Below are 18,593 nucleotides of genomic sequence, written 5' to 3' on the forward strand. Positions count from 1 at the left end.
CCCTTATGATTCTCTGATTTTTCTTTTTTATCCTGTTTCAATCGCTCTGCATTTGTAAAACAGCTCGTCACAAAACCAATTTTCAACATTTGAGAAACAATTTTTAATATAAAATAATATTTTTAAGAGGTTTAACTTTGGAATTTGTATAAAACAGATTCATGTTTACTTTTTATATCATTAACGTTTCACTACATTTAAAAATTATGTATTTAATTTAAAAAATTAATTTGTCACAGAGATTTTGGTCACTGGTGTTATCAGGACTCTTATGTTACATTTTAACACAGTCTTTTTAGCTCTATTAAACCGCTTCTTTGGGTCGAGGCTCATCAGAGAGGAAGCGTATCAAGGCCTGAGAAGGCGAGTCACACTCACTCACTATATTTCATTAATTTATTAATAATTTTGTTTATCAGGCAGCACATAACCTCTATGTGTCACCGGTGTTGTGTGCTTTAATGGCTGGGTAATTAAAATATAAATAATTTTTATTACCAACAATGTCAAAATAATGCCATATTACTGATTTTAAATAGTTGCACAAGGTCACCTGAACCACCAACGAGTCAGTCGATTTACAAAATCCTCAGTTTTAACCAGAATATCTCTGGAGTCACTGTCACTGGTGTTACACCATGTTCATACAACACCAGTGACTGTTAAATATGTTTGGAATTAAGTTCCCCTTTTTGCATATATGATAATAGGAGATGTTAAAGGACATATTAAGATTATTTAGTTTTGGGATGAAAGAAATAGTTTTTTTTAAAATGTATCCACTTGAATTCCCACTCCAAATGGAGAATGACCCACTGATCACATACCATGTCTTCAACAAATATTAATAAATAATTTGTACGGCCAGGGGTCTGGTGAATAGCACACACACACAAGCAGATTCTAAATGATGTCTAAATTCTTACATTATTGATCAAAGCTACACTCTGTAAGTTTTGGGGATTTGGAGGCCTCTCTGGTGGAAATGTGCAACTGCACACAACGTGAGGAAGAACACTTTGTAATGTGGGTTTGTGCTTCAGACCCTCACAAGCAGATATATCTGATGATTGCGAACACGCTGAAAGAGAATTCAAAGGGAACTCAGTCAAAACTTGGTGTCCTCCAAGGATGTGAGAGAATTATCTACTATTGTTGTCATATCTTCATCTGTATAATGTTGATTTTGCATTTGAGACCTAAACATCGAGCCGTATCTTCTGTTTGAAATTCGTTGGAAATGGCAATGGTAACATCAACTTTGTGGTCTTTAGATTATTGGTAAGTAGTGTGTCACCATAGTAGTGGCGTGTTAGTGTGTGTTGTGCTGGTACGAGTGGATCAGACACAGCAGTGCTGCTGGAGTTTTTAAACACTGTGTCCACTCACTGTCCACTCTATTAGCCACGCCTACCTTGTTAGTCCACCTTGTAGATGTAAAGTCAGAGACGACAGCTCATCTGCTGCTGCACAGTTTGTATTGGTCATCCTCTAGTCCTTCATCAGTGATCACTGTTGGCTGGATATTTTTGGTTGGTGGACTATTCTCAGTCCAGCAGTGACACTGAGGTGTTTAAAAACTCCAGCAGCACTGTTGTGTCTGATCCACTCGTACCAGCACGACGCACAGTAACACACCACCACCACATCAGTGTCACTGCAGTGCTAAGAATGACCCACCACCCAAATTGTGCTCTGTGGGGGTCCTGTGGGGGTCCTGACCCCTGAAGAACAGGGTGAAATGGGCTAACTGAGTATACAGAGAAACAGTCTGTAATTGTAGAACTACAAAGTGCCCCTTTATGATCAGTGGAGCTGATAAAATGGACAAAGAATGTAGAAACAAGGAGGTGGACTTAATGAAGTGGCCAGTGTGTGTGTAAATGTGTTTAACGCACCGTATCCTCCCTCTCAGGGAGAGAAGGGTAGAAGAGGCAGAGGGAAGACTTGTCAAAGAGGCCCTCCTGGAATTCCTGGACAAAGAGGACTGGATGTAAGCTTTTCACTACACAGAGCTCTGAACCTGTTGTGTTCTGTATAGAGAAGTCCAGAGTGCTGAGGGATGCACCTGCTTCTGATGTCCTGGACAATGTCTGTGCTTTCTCTCCAGGGTGAGATAGGAGTAGAAGGAAGGAAAGGAGAAAAAGGAGATCCAGGACTTACAGTGAGTTTGTGTCTTCAGTAATACTGCAGTCACCTTAAAGACTGTGTCAAAGCTTTATTGTCAAATTTATATGATTTATATGGATGTTATATGGATCTTAAACCTTTCTTGTCCCTCTTGGTCGTGTAGGTAGAGGAGGTGAAGGACCTTGTGACTAAGGAGGTGATAGAAAAGTGTGGTGAGTCAGCGAGTATCGTTATACACAGTACAATACAAGAGGCACCCAAGCACATAGTTTAAAGCCATGTATCTTGGCAGTAAATGTGTTTTTGCCAGAAAAAGTCCATGTACACTGCCAAAAATGGTCTCTTGCCAAGTGAAATATCTTAAATCCAGTTGATATATGTAATATTTCTCATTTTGACATTGTTGTAAGCTTGTTATAGTATTATTTAACCTATTTATGGACACTTTTACTTGTTTTAAGTAAAATTATCTCACTACATTGGCATAAAATTTTACTTAAAACAAGAAAAAGTGTCCATAAATAGGATAAGTAATATTATAATAAGCTTACAATGATGTAAAAATGAGAAATATAATAATATTACTTAATATTAAAATTATTTACGGATACTTTATTATTTTCAGTGAAATTATCTTAATATATTGGCAGATAATTATCTGCCATATACAATATATCAACTAGATTTAATATCATTTTAGATCATTTCACTTGCCAAGATTTTTGCAGTGTGTCATTAGATGCGAAAAAAAAAAACCTTAAATACAGTTAAAAGTAATTTCTGTGTTTTGAAAAAGCTGATATCTTAGGGGCTAGTTAAAGAACAAAGTTTGGTTCCACGTTCCACCTCAATACTCCCAGCTATCACATGGATGTGTTAAATTCCATCTACAGCGCTCCTGATTTGCAGCATAATGAAGGACTGATTGGCCAAACCAGGGGCCTCGTTTATAAATCATTTGGGTAACACTTTCTATGAATGTCATGTTTGTAAGCATCTATAAACACATTTATAACATGTTGTAATGCATTCATAAGGCATTATAAACATGATTATAAACATTTATAAAACTGAATTACACTTTATAGCCATGTTTATTATACATTATGAATTGTTTACATAATGCATTATAAATAGTGTTCATAACATGTTATAATGTCAGTGCCAAAGAAGTCAGTCCCAGCTTGGAGACCGCAAAGTAAAGACAAATACCAAGCTAACGGTGGTGAACATTGACTTTCCCACATTGGGTAAAACACTGATGGCAGCTCTAGTTTAAACTCTGACATTTGAAGCCTGTAATGTGCTTTACTGTGAATGTTTTAGTGTTTCAGTAAATCCTTCAGTAAATACTTCAACTTGAAGCCTCACTCTGAACACTGGAGGAGGCTTTAGTACAGTACGCTTCACTTTACTTAGAGCGGACAAATACCACTTATGAGCTCTTATAATTTGTTATGATCAGTACTTATTATGTATTATGTTAACAATTCATAATGCATAATAAACATGGCTATAACGTGTAATGCATTTTAATAAATATTTATAGCCATGTTTATGATGCCTTATGAATGCATTATAACATGTTATGAATGTGTTTATAGATGCTTACAAAGGTGACATTCATAGAAAATGTTACCATCATTTGAATTTCACTTGAATTTCGTTCTGAATTTGTGCTTAAGATAAGTTCTCAGTCATTGTGTACAACTGATTTATAAAAACACAATGTTTCATGGATTGCATACTGTAATGCCTGTAGCATTACACTGATATACTGATACTGGTTAGTGTGTTGCGTTCATCTACACATTTTCAGGCCAAATTCATGTTTTAAATCAGTACTTAAACGTGATTCTTCATTTGTAATCATTTTCAGATCAGATCTGTGCATTTGAATGTTTTGAAAGTGATGCAACAGATATTGGACGATATTTACAAATAATACTGGTATAGAATGTTTGGATGGTGAGGTTTGGAAATGGTTAAACGACATACATAAACTTATAACTGTTTACTTGTATTTATTCTAATATCAGTGTTTTCTGAGCAAATAGATTCTTATTAGATAAACAGCTGTTAAACATAATTCCCTATGATTACTAAAACGTTTTAAAATCGCATGCAAAAGTTTAAGAGCCCAGTTAAATCTCATGATTTGTTCATTTTCCACGTAAAAATAAGTTGAAACATATTCTAATGCGATGTTGAAAAGGCTAGTTAAATTGTGTATGTCTATTACAATCGCACTTCCCATGTGAGTGCGCTATCAAATTCAAATGCGAAACGTGTATTTGTATTTGCATTTCTGTGTATAGTGGCTGGAAAAATGTAATATCAACAAGCAACATATTAAAAATGGAAAAACAATCGCGCCTTTGCAGTTGTGCTCCTGTCAATCAAACACTGCGGGTGGGACTTTTAGTGCGGGGCATGTTGAGGAAAAAGTGTGAACATTAGTGGTACTGGTGCACAGCTACACTCTTGTTTACAATATGGAGGTAGCAATAGCGACTGCTGCTAGTGACATTTTAACACTCACCAACCAGGCTGAGGATGATTCTGTCCAAAGTGATCTTGAATCTGAATTTGAATTATGTCTGTAATAATGCACACTCACATTTTAAATACAGAATTTAATTAGCACTTTAACTTTGCATTTGAAGTTGAAAGAAGTCAGGAATGTGCTGCCACACACTTCTGCACATTGCAATGCACAATTAGGGTTTATTTGCTGAATTTAACATACATTCATACATACATACATCATCTAAACTGCTTATCCTTCTGGGTCGCGGTGGGGTGCTGGAGCCTATCCCAGCTGTCATTGGGCGGAAGGCAGGATACACCCTGGACAGGTCGCCAGTCCATTTAACATATTCATGGAAAAATAAAGCATGAAATGTGGCCTGTACAAAAGTTATGGCACATTTTTTACTGTACATTTTATTTTTTTCAATATGTTAAACTCAGCAATTAAATCGAAACTGTGAACTAAAATTTGTAGGCAATGCCATATTTATTATGTGTTCTCTGTAAAGGAAGTGTTAACTTTTTATTTTTAAATCAACAGAACCAGCTGTTTGACCAGGGGTGTTCAAACCTCTGCATACGAGTGTGTGTATGTGCCTGTGTGGAAGGCTGGTCCGTGCACGATTTTTGTATGGATCTGTGCTCCTCCGTATACAGTTATGTGCGCTGAATCCCCTGCTGTTGCAGTATGGGGACCCCATGGGTTCCACCATCTGTTGTGTTCTAGAGTGTTCTCTCAGTGGAACAGACTGCTGAGCTCAGACTGCCTACAGGAGTCATTCACAAACAACCTTAAGAGAGAGAGAGAGAGAAAAAAAAAGTCCATTAACAGAAATGAAGCATATGCCACACTGCGTTTTATCATTAAACCAGAGTTAAAAGTTCTAACAATGTCAAGCTGATCAAAAGTGCCCCCTTCAGATTTCCTCTGAAGGACTTTGGTCCAACAAAGGATGCCAACTGTGACGGCTTCTCTGTGCTCTCTGTGTTTGATCAAGGCAAAGACTACCTTCTCGTCGTGAACACCAATGATCCGGATGAAGGGAGCATTCTGAAGGAGGAGGACGGAGCAGAGGAAACGGATGAGGAGGAAACAACCGCCTCGCCCACTGTTTCAGACCCCGAGCCCACATCAGTGTACGACAATACCACAAGTAAGAGAGCTGATAATGAGCAAGTCTCAAAATAGTACGCCTTTCCTTTCTGTCTCCATAACTCTGTTTACTGAGGTTTTTTTTATGTGATATGACTTCAGTGGCCTTATTATAACATGCACACAAAGCTTTGTTCTTTGGGTTGTCAGCCGTGTGACAGAGCATCAAAACAGTGGTACGCCGTGCCTGACAATGTGAAATGTGAGGAGTTAGCACAGGAGAAAAGTGTAGGCTAATCATCCAGAAGGATTTCTCTCTGTGCTTGTTCATTAATGTCCAAGGGAAGCAGGAAATAGCCATAAGACGTCAATGCAGAGTTCCTGCAAGGCTCAGCGAATGCAACAGTGCTCAGATCTGCTGGTGGAAAGTCAAGCAGTATCTCAGAATAAACAGGGTATCAGAAGCTGGTATCGTTAGATGTGGATTAGCAATGTTTCTAGTTGTGTGCACAGTGTTAACTAATGCTACTGAAACCCTCTGTTCGCTGATGACAGAATCAAAATCAGCTTAAAATGGAATTCGATCTATTTTTTTGCAAAATCTCTGCGTAAGTCAGTGGTTGAGATGTAAGCAGAGTCATTCAGGGTGGTTTGATGTGAAATTGGTTCATTGCAGACCCAGATTTCTTTACAGTGGTGGTGATAGGAACCAGAGGTCACCATGTCTACAACACACATACAGCTGTTTTATTTACTATCCAAAACAATCAGTGAACCTAAACAAGGCACTCCAAGTTTTCATGTAGTGTTGATGATGGTAAATATGGAAAAATACGTTTTCTTTTGGGGACTATTTTGCCTCACAACACCTTGAAAAGGCCAAAACCTTCTATCATAAGACAGATAAATAGATAGGTCACTTTATTAATCCCAGAGGGAAAGTCTATTAAAGTCTACTACAGCAGCATGAAGTACAGTAAAGAGCAAAACAAGAGTAGAAGTATTGCTGTCACTACAGACCACCTCTCCAAACACTGACAGTACAGTCTAGAGCACAGATGGAGTCTTCACAGCATTTAGCCACAACAGAACCACTCAGCAGAGAGGAACTTAGTAATTCAGCTCTCTCAACACAGATTTTACAACAGGTGTTGTCACAAAGCAGCTTTACAAGGAAATCAGCATTACAGAAAGAAGTCTGGGTCCAAGCCCCCATGAGCGTCGCCAGTGGCAACAGTGGCAAGGAAAAACTCCCTAGGAACAGGAAGAAACCTTGAGAGGAACCAGGACTCAGAAGGGGAACCCATCCTCCTCTGGTCGACAGTGCTGGAGATTGTGAGGGTGAGGATTGCACGGCGAGCAGTGGCACCCGATCAAGGCAGAAGAGGCAGCAGCATCAGACGCACAGGATGGGCAGCTGTTCAGCTCGGCAAAGAAAAGAAAGAAAGGAAAAACACACAGAGTCAGTTCTGTAATGGGTGATTGATTAATTTGATTAGTTTAAATGATTGATTAGTTCAAATGATTAATTTTGATTAGTTCATGTAGCAGCAGCATCAGTGGGGTCAGGTTGTGAGGGTGAGGTTTGCACGGCGTTGTACAGCAAGAAGCTCAATGGTGGTCAAGCCGGTCCAGAGGGCTGGCGAGCAGTGGCACCCGATCAAGGCAGAGAGGCAGCAGCATCAGAACACACAGGATGGGCAGCTGTTCAGCTCAGCAAAGGAAAGAAAGAAAGGGAAAAAAAGGAAAAAAAAGGAAAAATTGTCATGAATCACAAAAGTTTATAAAATGTAGTGGACACAAGGGAAGGTAGGGGATAATGACAACTCATAGACGGTTAACAGACACACCCAGAATGTAAATATATGATACTAAGAGCCAATAGGAATGACGTTAGTTTTACTCAAGGCTGCATTGACCAAACATTGATCAGGTAAAGCTGAGAGCCTAAACTAAACTGCAATAAGTTTATTCAACTCAAAGTTCCCGTTTGATGGAAACTTTGAGTCTGATATCATCAAAATAAAGTTATGAAAAAAGCATGAAAGTCCAAATAATTTCAATGTAAACATTTATGCCGTCTATCATTACGCCACACTGAATTTTCAACAGTCTTTAAAAACAACCCATTATCAGCCTGTTTGTATTTGCATGTAAAGTCAAGTTAAATAAAAATAGTGAATATTATACATTTAAGTGAAGTTACCTTGAGTTAGTTAGTTACCTCTCAACAGTTCATTTTTGAGTTAATTTGATTTTTTCAGATTAAGTTCGTCCAAATTTCTGTAGTATTTAAGTTGTATTAACTTAAATAAAATTAATTGTTTCATTAAAATGTGCAGTGAGTTTTACAGTGTAGAAAAAGTAAAGATATGTAATAAAATATACTAAAACAACCATAAAATATAATGTGCAGCGCCAAAATAAGTAAGTAAAATCACATAAATATTGTGCAGGTGACAATGCAGTGGTGCATGTCACGTCCAGTGAATGAACTGAGTGACTAAACACTGTAAACGATAACAGATGTTAACAGTTGTGCAATATGCCTGGGTGTGTAAAGAAGTGGCAGTGCAATATGCAGTATGTATGGATGTATAACCAAAGTGGCAGTGCATAGTAATGAGTAGAGAGATATAATGTCCAGCTGGTGCCCAGTAAGCCTGTCCTGTCAGTAGCTCAGTATACAGTAATGTCCTGGCACAGTACAACAGTGCGATTGCTGTTCTGCTGTACTGTTCCTTACGTCTGACCAGCAGGTCATGAAGGAGGTGTGATGTATTGTCCAGGAGGGCAATGAGCTGCCAGATGTCTGTAAACAATGTTACAGATATCAGGCAGTGTATTCATAACTATTTCATGTAATGACTTCATTTGAGGGACTGTGAAAAGGTATTAAACTCTTCAGACGTCTGGTTCCTATCACCACCACTGTGAACAATTCTGACTCAGTAAGTTTCTCTACAATAGATCATTTCACACCAAACCACTCTGAATGACTTTGTTTACATCTTAGCCATTTAATTATGCAGAAATTTTGAAAAATCTGATGGAATTTCCCTCTGAATAGGGCCTGGTTCCAGATTGCTGTTTCTATTTATGATTCTAACATGAACTATTTGGTCCTGTTTGTTGGAGCCGGTCGTGTCTTAAAGTCTCTCCCACACAGACACTGCTGGTATTTAAGAGGCTGATTATGGGTGTGTAGGGACGCTGCTGTGAAGGGCACTTAGTACCGACTGCTCAAATCACCAGGTGATTAATGCGCTGAATTCACCTGTTTGTGCCTCGCAGGAGTCAGTGAGGAGACATCGCAGTCAGAGAGAGAGAGGAGACATGCTTTCAGGCACCCACCAGGTAAGAGTGGTGACTTCACATTCATGCATTTAAATAAATACATTAAAATCATGGCTATAAATACAGTGAGGTCTGGAAGTCTGAGGCCACTAGTGAAAATGCTTCTATTTTGCATTTCTTTCCAATTTAATACAAAAATCTCATTACAAATTATTTTATCAGCATAACAATCTGAGTAAAAGTAGAATCTTTAATTGTTTACCTGAATTTCAGAATTTCTTAGTATTTGGTGGTGTGTCCCCCTTTTGCTTTAAAGACAGTGTGCACTCAAGCTGGCATGGGCTCCATAAGCTTGAGCAAAAGCCTCTGATCAGTAGATCAAATCCATCTGAGAGTCGACTGAACACGAGCTTCAATGCAAGAAACAAGACTAAAAAAAATCTGACCTTAACGTGGTCAATTTGCTTGAATTTGAATAGTGACCTAGAAATAGTGCAGAATTTGTAATATTTCTTCTTCATTTTAATTGTCATAACTTTTCTTTGTCTTAAAATATTAGATATAAGATTCTAAAAGCTTTTATTATTTATTTCCAGGTTTAAATGGAAAAAAAATACCACATTTACAATGTTCTCTCAGACTTTTCAGACAAACGTGTCAGTGTCTCTCTGCAGGCTCTGTCACGGATGTGTGTCTCGAGCCGATGTCTGAGGGTCACTGCTCTGAGTACGTGCTGCTCTGGTACTTCCACCTGAGCTCTGGAGAGTGTCGGCCCTTCGTCTACAGCGGCTGCGGAGGAAACGGAAACCGCTTCAGCACAAAACACGACTGCCAGACCTACTGCAGCCTGGACCAGAGAGGTAATGAGTCAGTCACTCACAGCCTGTGAGGGTGATTATACGGTCAGAATGGACCATAACGGCAGTTCAGTTGTAAACAGTGAGCCTGACGTATTTACCTGAGGAGTGAGAGTGACAATCAATCCGGTACATGTCTGTTTTCTCAAAATATTGACTTGCTATGCTGAAATAATGACTTGTTTACCCCGAATATTGACATATTTTGAATTAATGATTTATCCTGAAATAGTTGTTTACTTTCTTGAAATGGAATAACTCATTGATTTGAGATACTGAATCAATATTTCAAAGAAATGGTTCATTATTTTAAGATATTAACTCAATATTTCAAGAAAAAAACTCTTTATTTTGAGATACTAAATCAATATTTCAAGAAAATAAGTCATTATTTCAACATAGTCAATCTTTTGAGAAAAAAAGTAATTATTATAATATATAAAGTCAGTATTTTGATAAAGTAATCATTATTTTAAGATATTAATTCAATATTTCCAGAAAAAAAATCCTTTTAAAATAGCAAATCAGTATTTTGAAAACACAGTCATTAGTTTAAAATATTAAGTCAATATTAAGAGAAAAAAGTCCTTTTCTCATCATTTTTCTCGAGCTATTACATCAATATTTAGAGAAAAAAGTCCTTATTTTAAAATAGTAAATCAGTATTCTGAAAACACAGTCATTAGTTTGACATATTAACTCAATATTCTGAGAAAACAAGTCATTCTTTTGAGGTGCTAAGTCAATATGTTGACATACTCCATTTATAAACAGAGAACATTTCATGATGAATGAGCCAGCACACTGTCGCTGTAGGTGCTGTGCGAGTTCATTTTTCCTTTATGAAGGTACAAACAGTGTAAATGTTCCCTCAAAGTGGTTTTAAGGTCTGATTGTGAACCTTAAATAAGTTTTTCCAGGTAAAAAGTTTGTATTTGTACCTTTTCATAACCGAATGTTTTAAAACAGAACAGTAAAATAAAAGCCTGGAGACGAGACGGGGTGTGTGGAGTCAGTACAGCTTAGAACATATCATTTCAGTGGATTATGGTTCAGTTATGTTCCCTGACTAAAGGTACTGAGATGGACCCTTGAGGGTCCCACCCCAGTGACAAGAGTGACAGTTTAGGACCTTTTTATCTGAGATCAGGATTTATGACAACAGTGATATACTAACAGTGCTGTAATGACTGCATTTTAACATCTTTGTGTTGTTTATTTATGCAGATCCGGGGTCCTGATGATGCCTCGTCTGCTGTTTAGCAGACCCTCTCTGAGTGCTGTTTTCCCAGTGATTAATGTTGTTTTTGTGTTAAAGGTCTTGTTAGTCCCTTATGTGTGTGTATAGTGCATTTTTGCTGTGTATGCATTTCTTACATATTTGTAAATTGGTTTGAATGTAATTAATTTCATGTCATCATACATCTGAAGTATGTTGAGATACTAAGAGCCAGGCATTGTTGTGCTGCTATATTGATACACAGCTATAATTTCCATTGCTATGCTGACAGGTGGCAGGGGTGTAGCCAAAGAGGGGGTCGAGTGGGTCGTTTCACCTAACAGGTCCTAAAAACGTCAGAAAACCTGTTAAAATGGAATCACACCATGCCTTTAATAGACGCATAGACACTCGGTCTCATTTTGGGGCTAAAATAGCCCATCAATAATTATAACACAGTTAGAATAATTACAATAATTAAGATAATTTTATCAAAGTACTCATGCAGGTATGAATCACTGGATTCAGGTTCTTTGGTGAATGCTATTAATGTAACCTACCAAAAAAACTGAAATGGTCAGTTTCAGTTTTCTTCAAACTCAAAAGGGGAATTTTACTCATTGTTCTGCATAATTAAAGCATCACCATGTAAACAAAGTCACTTAGAGTGGTTTGAAGTGAAACGCTCTGTTCTAGAGAAAGCCAGAACTGTTTACAGTGGTGGTGATAGGAACCAGACGGCTGAAATGCCTCTAAAAGCTCCCTCACATGACGTTATTATATGAAATGGTCACAAGAATGTTGCTTAAGGCCCAACACTGTAAGGAAATCTGAGTTGGTAAGTTTCTCTACAATGAACCATTTCACATCAAACTACTCCGAAAGACTTACTGTTTACATCTTTGTTTTAATTATACAAATTTTTTTTTAAAAAATTGGTGGAATTCCCCTTTAAAAGGAAGTACAAGCTACTTAAAAGACAGAAACCATAAGTGTTATTAAATTAGCTCGTTAAAGGTGCAGTGCTGAAAACAAAGTGCAGTAAAAAATGCACTGCGTTCCAAATTATTATGCAAATGCCATTTTTCTTTGTTTTTCCCGAACAGTTAGAGCGTTTAAGCCTTTTTTATCCTCAACAATTATATTAAAATGTTGATGTTATTACAAGTGGAAGTACTGATTATGACAATGGCTCTACTGATATTTTGAGAAGAACACAAAATACACAAAATATGTTGGTCACAATGACATTCATGATGACATTCATAGCAAAAAACATGTTTACAGATCATGTTACATATTGATAACAGCTCACGCGTCCATTGAACTTGTAAGTCCATGAATAGTTTCTGCCTGGATTTCAGGTGAGGATGCCAGTATAGCCTCCAAGTGCTGCTGTTTTGAGGTTCACTGACGCCCAACTTCATAGATCTTCCTTTTTAGGAAGCTCCACAGGTTCTCAATAGGACTGAGGTCAGGGGATCATGATGGCCACACCATGATATTTTCTCCGGTCATCCCCGTAGCAACCAGAACCATAATAATTTTATTTCAGAAGGCACAGTTTGTCTTTTCATACCATAGCAGAAAGTGGATGGTTAGGAACGCCGCATATCTTAGAATGGTCATTAAGGGACCCAAAGGGACCTACACTGTAAAAGTGTCTGATCAGATCTACCTAAAAAATGACTTCATGTGGTAACAAGTAAACAGTTTTATTCAACTGTAGCAACTTTAACGATGGGTGGAGGAAAGACGCCGGGGGCAGGTGTGAAGACGGAGAGCTTTCTTTTATTATTATTTATACACATCGCAAAACGCTCAGCTTTTCAGCCCACAAAGTAAGACAAGACGCTCGCGGGGACTTTTCAGTCCTTTCTTTTCTTTCTTTCTGGTCCAGCTCAGCTCAGCTCAGCTCTCATGACTTCATAGTTCTCCTTCTCTCTCTGCACTCCTGCTGAAAGAAGAGATGGCTATAAGTAGGCTGGCAGAAACAAGGCACAGGTGAGCATAATCAGCTACTTAGCCCGCTGGTTCAGCCAGACCGGCTTCTCCGCCCCGCATTCGACGCTCGGCCACGCCCCCTTCTCCACATCAACCTACATAAATACTTTGAATGAACGTTTCTTTCAATCAATGTAGTTTTTTAAGTTGAATAAAACTACTTCAATTGCCTGTTACCATATGACGTAACGTTTTAGGTAGATCTGACGAGACACTTTTTACAGTGTACCATCTCACCCAACATTTCAGCCCAAATCATCACTCCTCCACCTCCCTGCTGACGTCACAGTCTTGATGGAACAGGGCGGCCGTTCACCATCCATCCAGAACTCCATCCGTCTGGACCATTCAGTGTCGCACGGCATTCTTCTGTGAATAAAACTGTTTGAAAGTTATTTTTCATGTATTATGATCCCACTGCAAACGTCTCTCTTTGTGAGCTTTGGTTAGGGTGGCCCACATACAGCTTAATCCACAACAGCCAGCCTGTGGAGGATCCGGCTCTGGGAGGTTCTTGAGACTCCAGAGACACCAGCAGCTTTAATACCTGTTTGCTGCTCAACAGCGGCTTCTTTATAGCTGCCTTTTTAATATCATTCATCTGTCTGACAGAAACGCTCCCTAATAAGGCTTTATCTGTATTCGTCTGGGCCCTGAACTGCTCTGAATTGACTTCCTTTAGTTTTTGTGAAATATCAATCGTTTTCATGTCTTTAGCGAGACGTTGCACTATTTCACGCTTTTTGTCTTCAAAGATCTTTTTTCCTCCCCGTATTGCATGAGAACTGTGACTTGCTTATTAGTGTAGGTTTCCCTTTAATCCAGATCACCTGGCAGACTAATTAACAAGCCTGCCTGAGATTGATACCAGTTATCTAAAAAAGGTATGAGAAATAAAACAAACAAGAAGTTTATTTGAAAAACTGAAACGATGTGCTCATTTTACTGAAATCCTGCTGATATCACTGCAAAAAGTAGTATCTTGTGAAGTAAAATGATCTTAAATGTAGTTGATATATCCAATATTTCTCCTGTTGAGATTGTTCTAAGCTTATTATAAGATTATTTAACTCATTTCCATACATTTTTGCTTGTTTTAAGTCATTTTTTTAAAGTAAAATTATCTCACTATATTGGCAGATAATTTTGCTTGTTTTAAGAAATGAGCTTGAAACCAGCTGAATTATCTGCCAGTATACACTGTTAGAAATTAAGGTTCTGTTCAGGTACATTTTCCGTTCATCAAGGTACAAACAACGTAAATGTGCCCTCAGAGGTTCAACAGTGTTTTTAAGGTCTGATTGTGAACCTTAAATACGTTTATCCAGGTGAAAAGTTTGTATTTGTACCTTTTCATAACCGAATGTTTTAAACAGAACAGTAAAATAAAAGCCTGGAGACGAGACGGGGTGTGTGGAGTCAGTACAGCTTAGAACATATCATTTCAGTGGATTATGGTTCGGTTATGTTCCCTGACTAAAGGTACTGAGATGGACCCTTGAGGGTCCCACCCCAGTGACAAGAGGGGAACTGCCCCAGTGACCGTTTAGTACCCTTATTTCTGAGAGTGTATTGAGATAATTTTACTTAACATGACTTAAAACAGGGTTTAAAAATTCTAGAAATGCTAAATAATCTATTAATAAGTGCACAACCATCTCACAATAAGAAATATTGATTATATTGACTTGAATTATGACAATTTCACTTGACAAGATACTGTTTTTTGCAGTGATGTCACTCACAAGATGATGTGGAACACGTTATAAAGTCTTAGATCTGCATTATAAGCACATGAAAAAGAGACATGTTTTTAGCTTGGATTTTAAAATGTCATAGACTGACCTACGTGAAATACCCTGTGCTTGAATTGAACCCCTTAAATGTCCAGGGCCCACCAGCAGGCCCAAGGTTTTACTGCACACTTCTATAATCTAAGAATAGCTCAGCTTGTTTGCATTGTAGTTCATGTAGTTACTGAATAATAGGCCTTAGTATTTCATAAGCCTGGGATTTTAAGGGGTTAAAAGACCCACATTTTGGAGAAAAGACCCCCTCTAGTTGGCTGGCTACACCCCTGGGTGAATGCTATATATATATTTATGTTTACTATATCATCTCAACATTAACAGTACCAGTTTCTCAGTTACAGGGGTTAAACTGCATGGCCTACGCTTCGATGCAGGGAGTCATTATCACTGTGTTCCTTATGTTTACTGTTTGCAGCAATACCGAAAACATCTGAACTGTTTTATCCGTGAGTTATTAAAATTAGGAAAACACACAGTGGGCGCCTCATTGGACAGTAGGATGCTGACTGTGTGACTGTGCGTGGGTTTACATCGTGACCTCTCCCTCACTTGCGTTTGTAGCTCCATCCTGTGAATAAATGCTGCCATTTTGGCTTTTCTTCAGCTCGGTCTGTTGAGTCGTGTCTGGACAGTGTCTCCTGGGGGCAGACAGAAAATCCTCAAAGAACTGTTTAACTAAGACTTTTTTCATTAATTTTTTTTTTTTTCTTTTTACTAAGCCTCATCAACGTTCATTCTGATCTTATATAAGCACTGACCATACTGCCCCCCTACCGTGTGATGTGTTTGGCTGCTTCTCATCAGCACGATATGTCCACGCTGTAGTGGGCAGAGCTCCAGATGAAGGCGTGGCGAGGAGAACGAGTCTCTAAGGACAGACGCTGTATTCTAGGGGATCCCGGACTGAGCTGAAGTGGAGAGCCTTGGAGGAAAGGAAGGCAAAGACAGTGAACAGATGATGTGGCACTTAGACAGTATGCAGTGTGTATGGAGGCAGGACTAAGACTAGTCTTTGTGGCCTCATGAAGACTTTTCTGATGTTTTAGGCCTGTTTGTTAGGCATGTTGTTGACAGTCATTATGATAATGTTGTTATATTGGTAGTGAATCTGGCTTGTGACCTCTAGTGGTTCAGCTCTGCTGTTGCAGGGTAAAAGATTTCCTTCTATTTGTTAGATCAAAACATTTGATGGACTGTAACACACCGGTGGAAACAGTGACCATGTAGTAGACGTCCTAGTCTGATCTGAGATCAGTTCTAATTCCTTTATCTACAGTTAGTCTATTATCTAGTAGGATTTGGGTGGCTCTGCATTAGTATACAGACTGAATGAAGTTTATGCGCCTTACTATTATTCAGGAGGTTTTATTCTACTTATTCACCAAAACACATCCAAAAATTCTCCATATCAAAGGACAAGTCCACCAAAATTTCAACATTTCTGCTGCACAATTCAGTGGTTGAGCTGTAAACAAAGTCATTCAGAGTGGTTTGGTGTGAAATGGTTCAGATTTCTTTACAGTGATGGTGATAGGAACCAGGAGTCGCCATGACTACAACACAAATATATCATCGTAGCAATAAAAGAACGCTTTTTGGTGCTATGTAGAACCATTTGGAAAAAGGATCTATACAGAACCATACACACTTAAAATATTATTTTTCAAGGGTTCTTTAGTAAAGAAAATGGTTCTGGATAGAACTATGAATACTCAAAGAACCCTTTGCATAACTAAAGGGTTCTTTGTATTGTGAAAGCGTTCTTTAGATTGATGGAGAATGTACTGTAGATGGTTCTATATAGAACCTTTTTGAAAATGTTTCCATATTGCACCAAAAAGGGTTCTGCTGTTGTGACAATGTCAAGCTTATAACTGTAGAAGAACCCTTGTTGGTGCTATATAGAACCATAAACAACACATTTTCCATCAATCTGAAGAACGATGCTGTCTATGCAAAGAACCCTTAAGCATGCATATGGTTTTTTGAGTGTTCATGTCATTTTCTTTACTCAAGAACGTTTGAAAAACCATCATTTTTAAAAGTGTAGCACACAAATATAGCCATTTTATTTACTATCCAAAACCACCAGTGAACCTACACGTGTCTTCTGAGTTTATATGTAATGTTGATGATGGCAAAATAGTGATACATATGGAAATATACATTTTCTTTTGGGAACTATTTTGCCTCACAACACCCTGCATGTACCTCACCACCATGAATGGCCTTTAAAAGATACATTGAGGCCAAAATCTTATCTCAAAACTATCATAAACCAGTGTTACAGACAAAACAACTTTCTATGAGGGAGCCTTTAGAGGTGGATGTCTGGTTCCTATCACCACCACTGTGAACTATTCTGACGCATTTCACACCAAACCACTTTGAATGACTGTTTTTTACATCTTAATGATTTAATTATGCATTTTTTTTTATTGGTGGAATTCCTCCTGTGAACAATGCTGACATCCAATGTCTGCCATGCCCACAGGTGATCATTAGAGCGGCCTCTTGACCTGAAGACCTCTGAGAACAAACTAGCCATCTTCTGTCCGGTGCTCATTAATGACAGTGCTGAAATTGTCGTCTATGGCGATGGTCTACAGAGCAATTAGCTCTCAGAGAAGCTCAAACAGAGTCATTGGAGTGCAAATGATCAGGCTGGCCGGTTGTTCCTGGAAACCGAAAAAGGTGTTAATTCACCACCGGGATTTCGCTCTTTAATGATGTGTGAGTGCTGCCTTGAACCAATAAACTCTTGCTGATGCTGAGTTCTTAACATGCATCTTGAAGCTGCCTAACAGAGAGGGGAACTCTCCGTGGTTCTGAATCCTTACAGGTTCTCTTACTCAGATCTGGTTGCTTAAGCAGAGCCTCAACGTGTGTTATAAAGATGAGCACTTCAGTCACATCAACAAGCAGATGATCAGCTGGCCTGCAGCACTGGAGGAAAGACTTACACTCTAAAAAAGATGGTTCTTCAAGGGTTCTTTAGTAAAGACAATGGTTCTATATAGAGCCATTAACACTCAAAAAACCATTTTTGTGCTTAACTCATTCTTTGCATGGTGAAATGGTTCTTCAGATTTATGGAGAATGTGCTAAAGATGGTGCTATATAGAACCTTTTTCCAAATGGTTCTATAGTGCACCAAAAAGGCTTCTTTTATTGCATACAAGCTTGATATCGTAGCAATAAAAGAACCCTTTTTGGTGCTATATAGAACCATTTGGAAAAAGGATCTATACAGAACCATACACACTTAAAATATTATTTTTCAAGGGTTCTTTAGTAAAGAAAATGGTTCTAGATAGAACTACGCATACTCAAAGAACCCTTTGCATAACTAAAGGGTTCTTTGCGTTGTGAAAGGGTTCTTCAGATTGATGGAGAATGTACTGTAGATGGTTCTATGTAGAACCGTTTTGAAAATGGTTCCATATTCCACCAAAAAGGATTCTTCTACTGTGACAATGTCAAGCTTGTAACAGTAGAAGAACCCTTGTTGGTGCTATATAGAACCATATACAACACATTCTCCATCAATCTGAAGAACCATGCTGTCTATGCAAAGAACACTTTAAGCATGCATATGGCTTTTTGAGTGTTCATGGTTCTATATAGAACCATTTTCTTTACTCAAGAAC

The 18,593-nt window shown here is 38.3% G+C and overlaps 1 protein-coding gene across 5 annotated transcripts in view; it reads left to right on the forward strand.

Moving 5' to 3' along the window:
• Window positions 1-11,695, forward strand: part of col7a1l (collagen type VII alpha 1-like) — a 161,684-nt gene extending 149,989 nt beyond the window's left edge. For 4 of the 5 annotated variants that reach the window (XM_036577680.1, XM_036577679.1, XM_036577678.1 and 1 more), the window contains 7 exons: window positions 1,916-1,993; window positions 2,111-2,164; window positions 2,294-2,342; window positions 5,661-5,816; window positions 9,050-9,121; window positions 9,727-9,912; window positions 11,137-11,695. In XM_036577680.1, the coding sequence (XP_036433573.1) occupies window positions 1,916-1,993; window positions 2,111-2,164; window positions 2,294-2,342; window positions 5,661-5,816; window positions 9,050-9,121; window positions 9,727-9,912; window positions 11,137-11,150 (609 nt within the window). In that variant the 3' untranslated portion in view covers window positions 11,151-11,695. The remainder of the gene's footprint in view (window positions 1-1,915; window positions 1,994-2,110; window positions 2,165-2,293; window positions 2,343-5,660; window positions 5,817-9,049; window positions 9,122-9,726; window positions 9,913-11,136) is intronic. The other variant, XM_036577681.1, reaches the window with a different exon arrangement.
• Window positions 11,696-18,593: the final 6,898 nt, after the last annotated feature.

This window comes from Colossoma macropomum, unplaced genomic scaffold (genome assembly GCF_904425465.1).
Source record: "Colossoma macropomum unplaced genomic scaffold, Colossoma_macropomum, whole genome shotgun sequence".
Classification (NCBI taxonomy): Eukaryota; Metazoa; Chordata; class Actinopteri; order Characiformes; family Serrasalmidae; genus Colossoma; species Colossoma macropomum.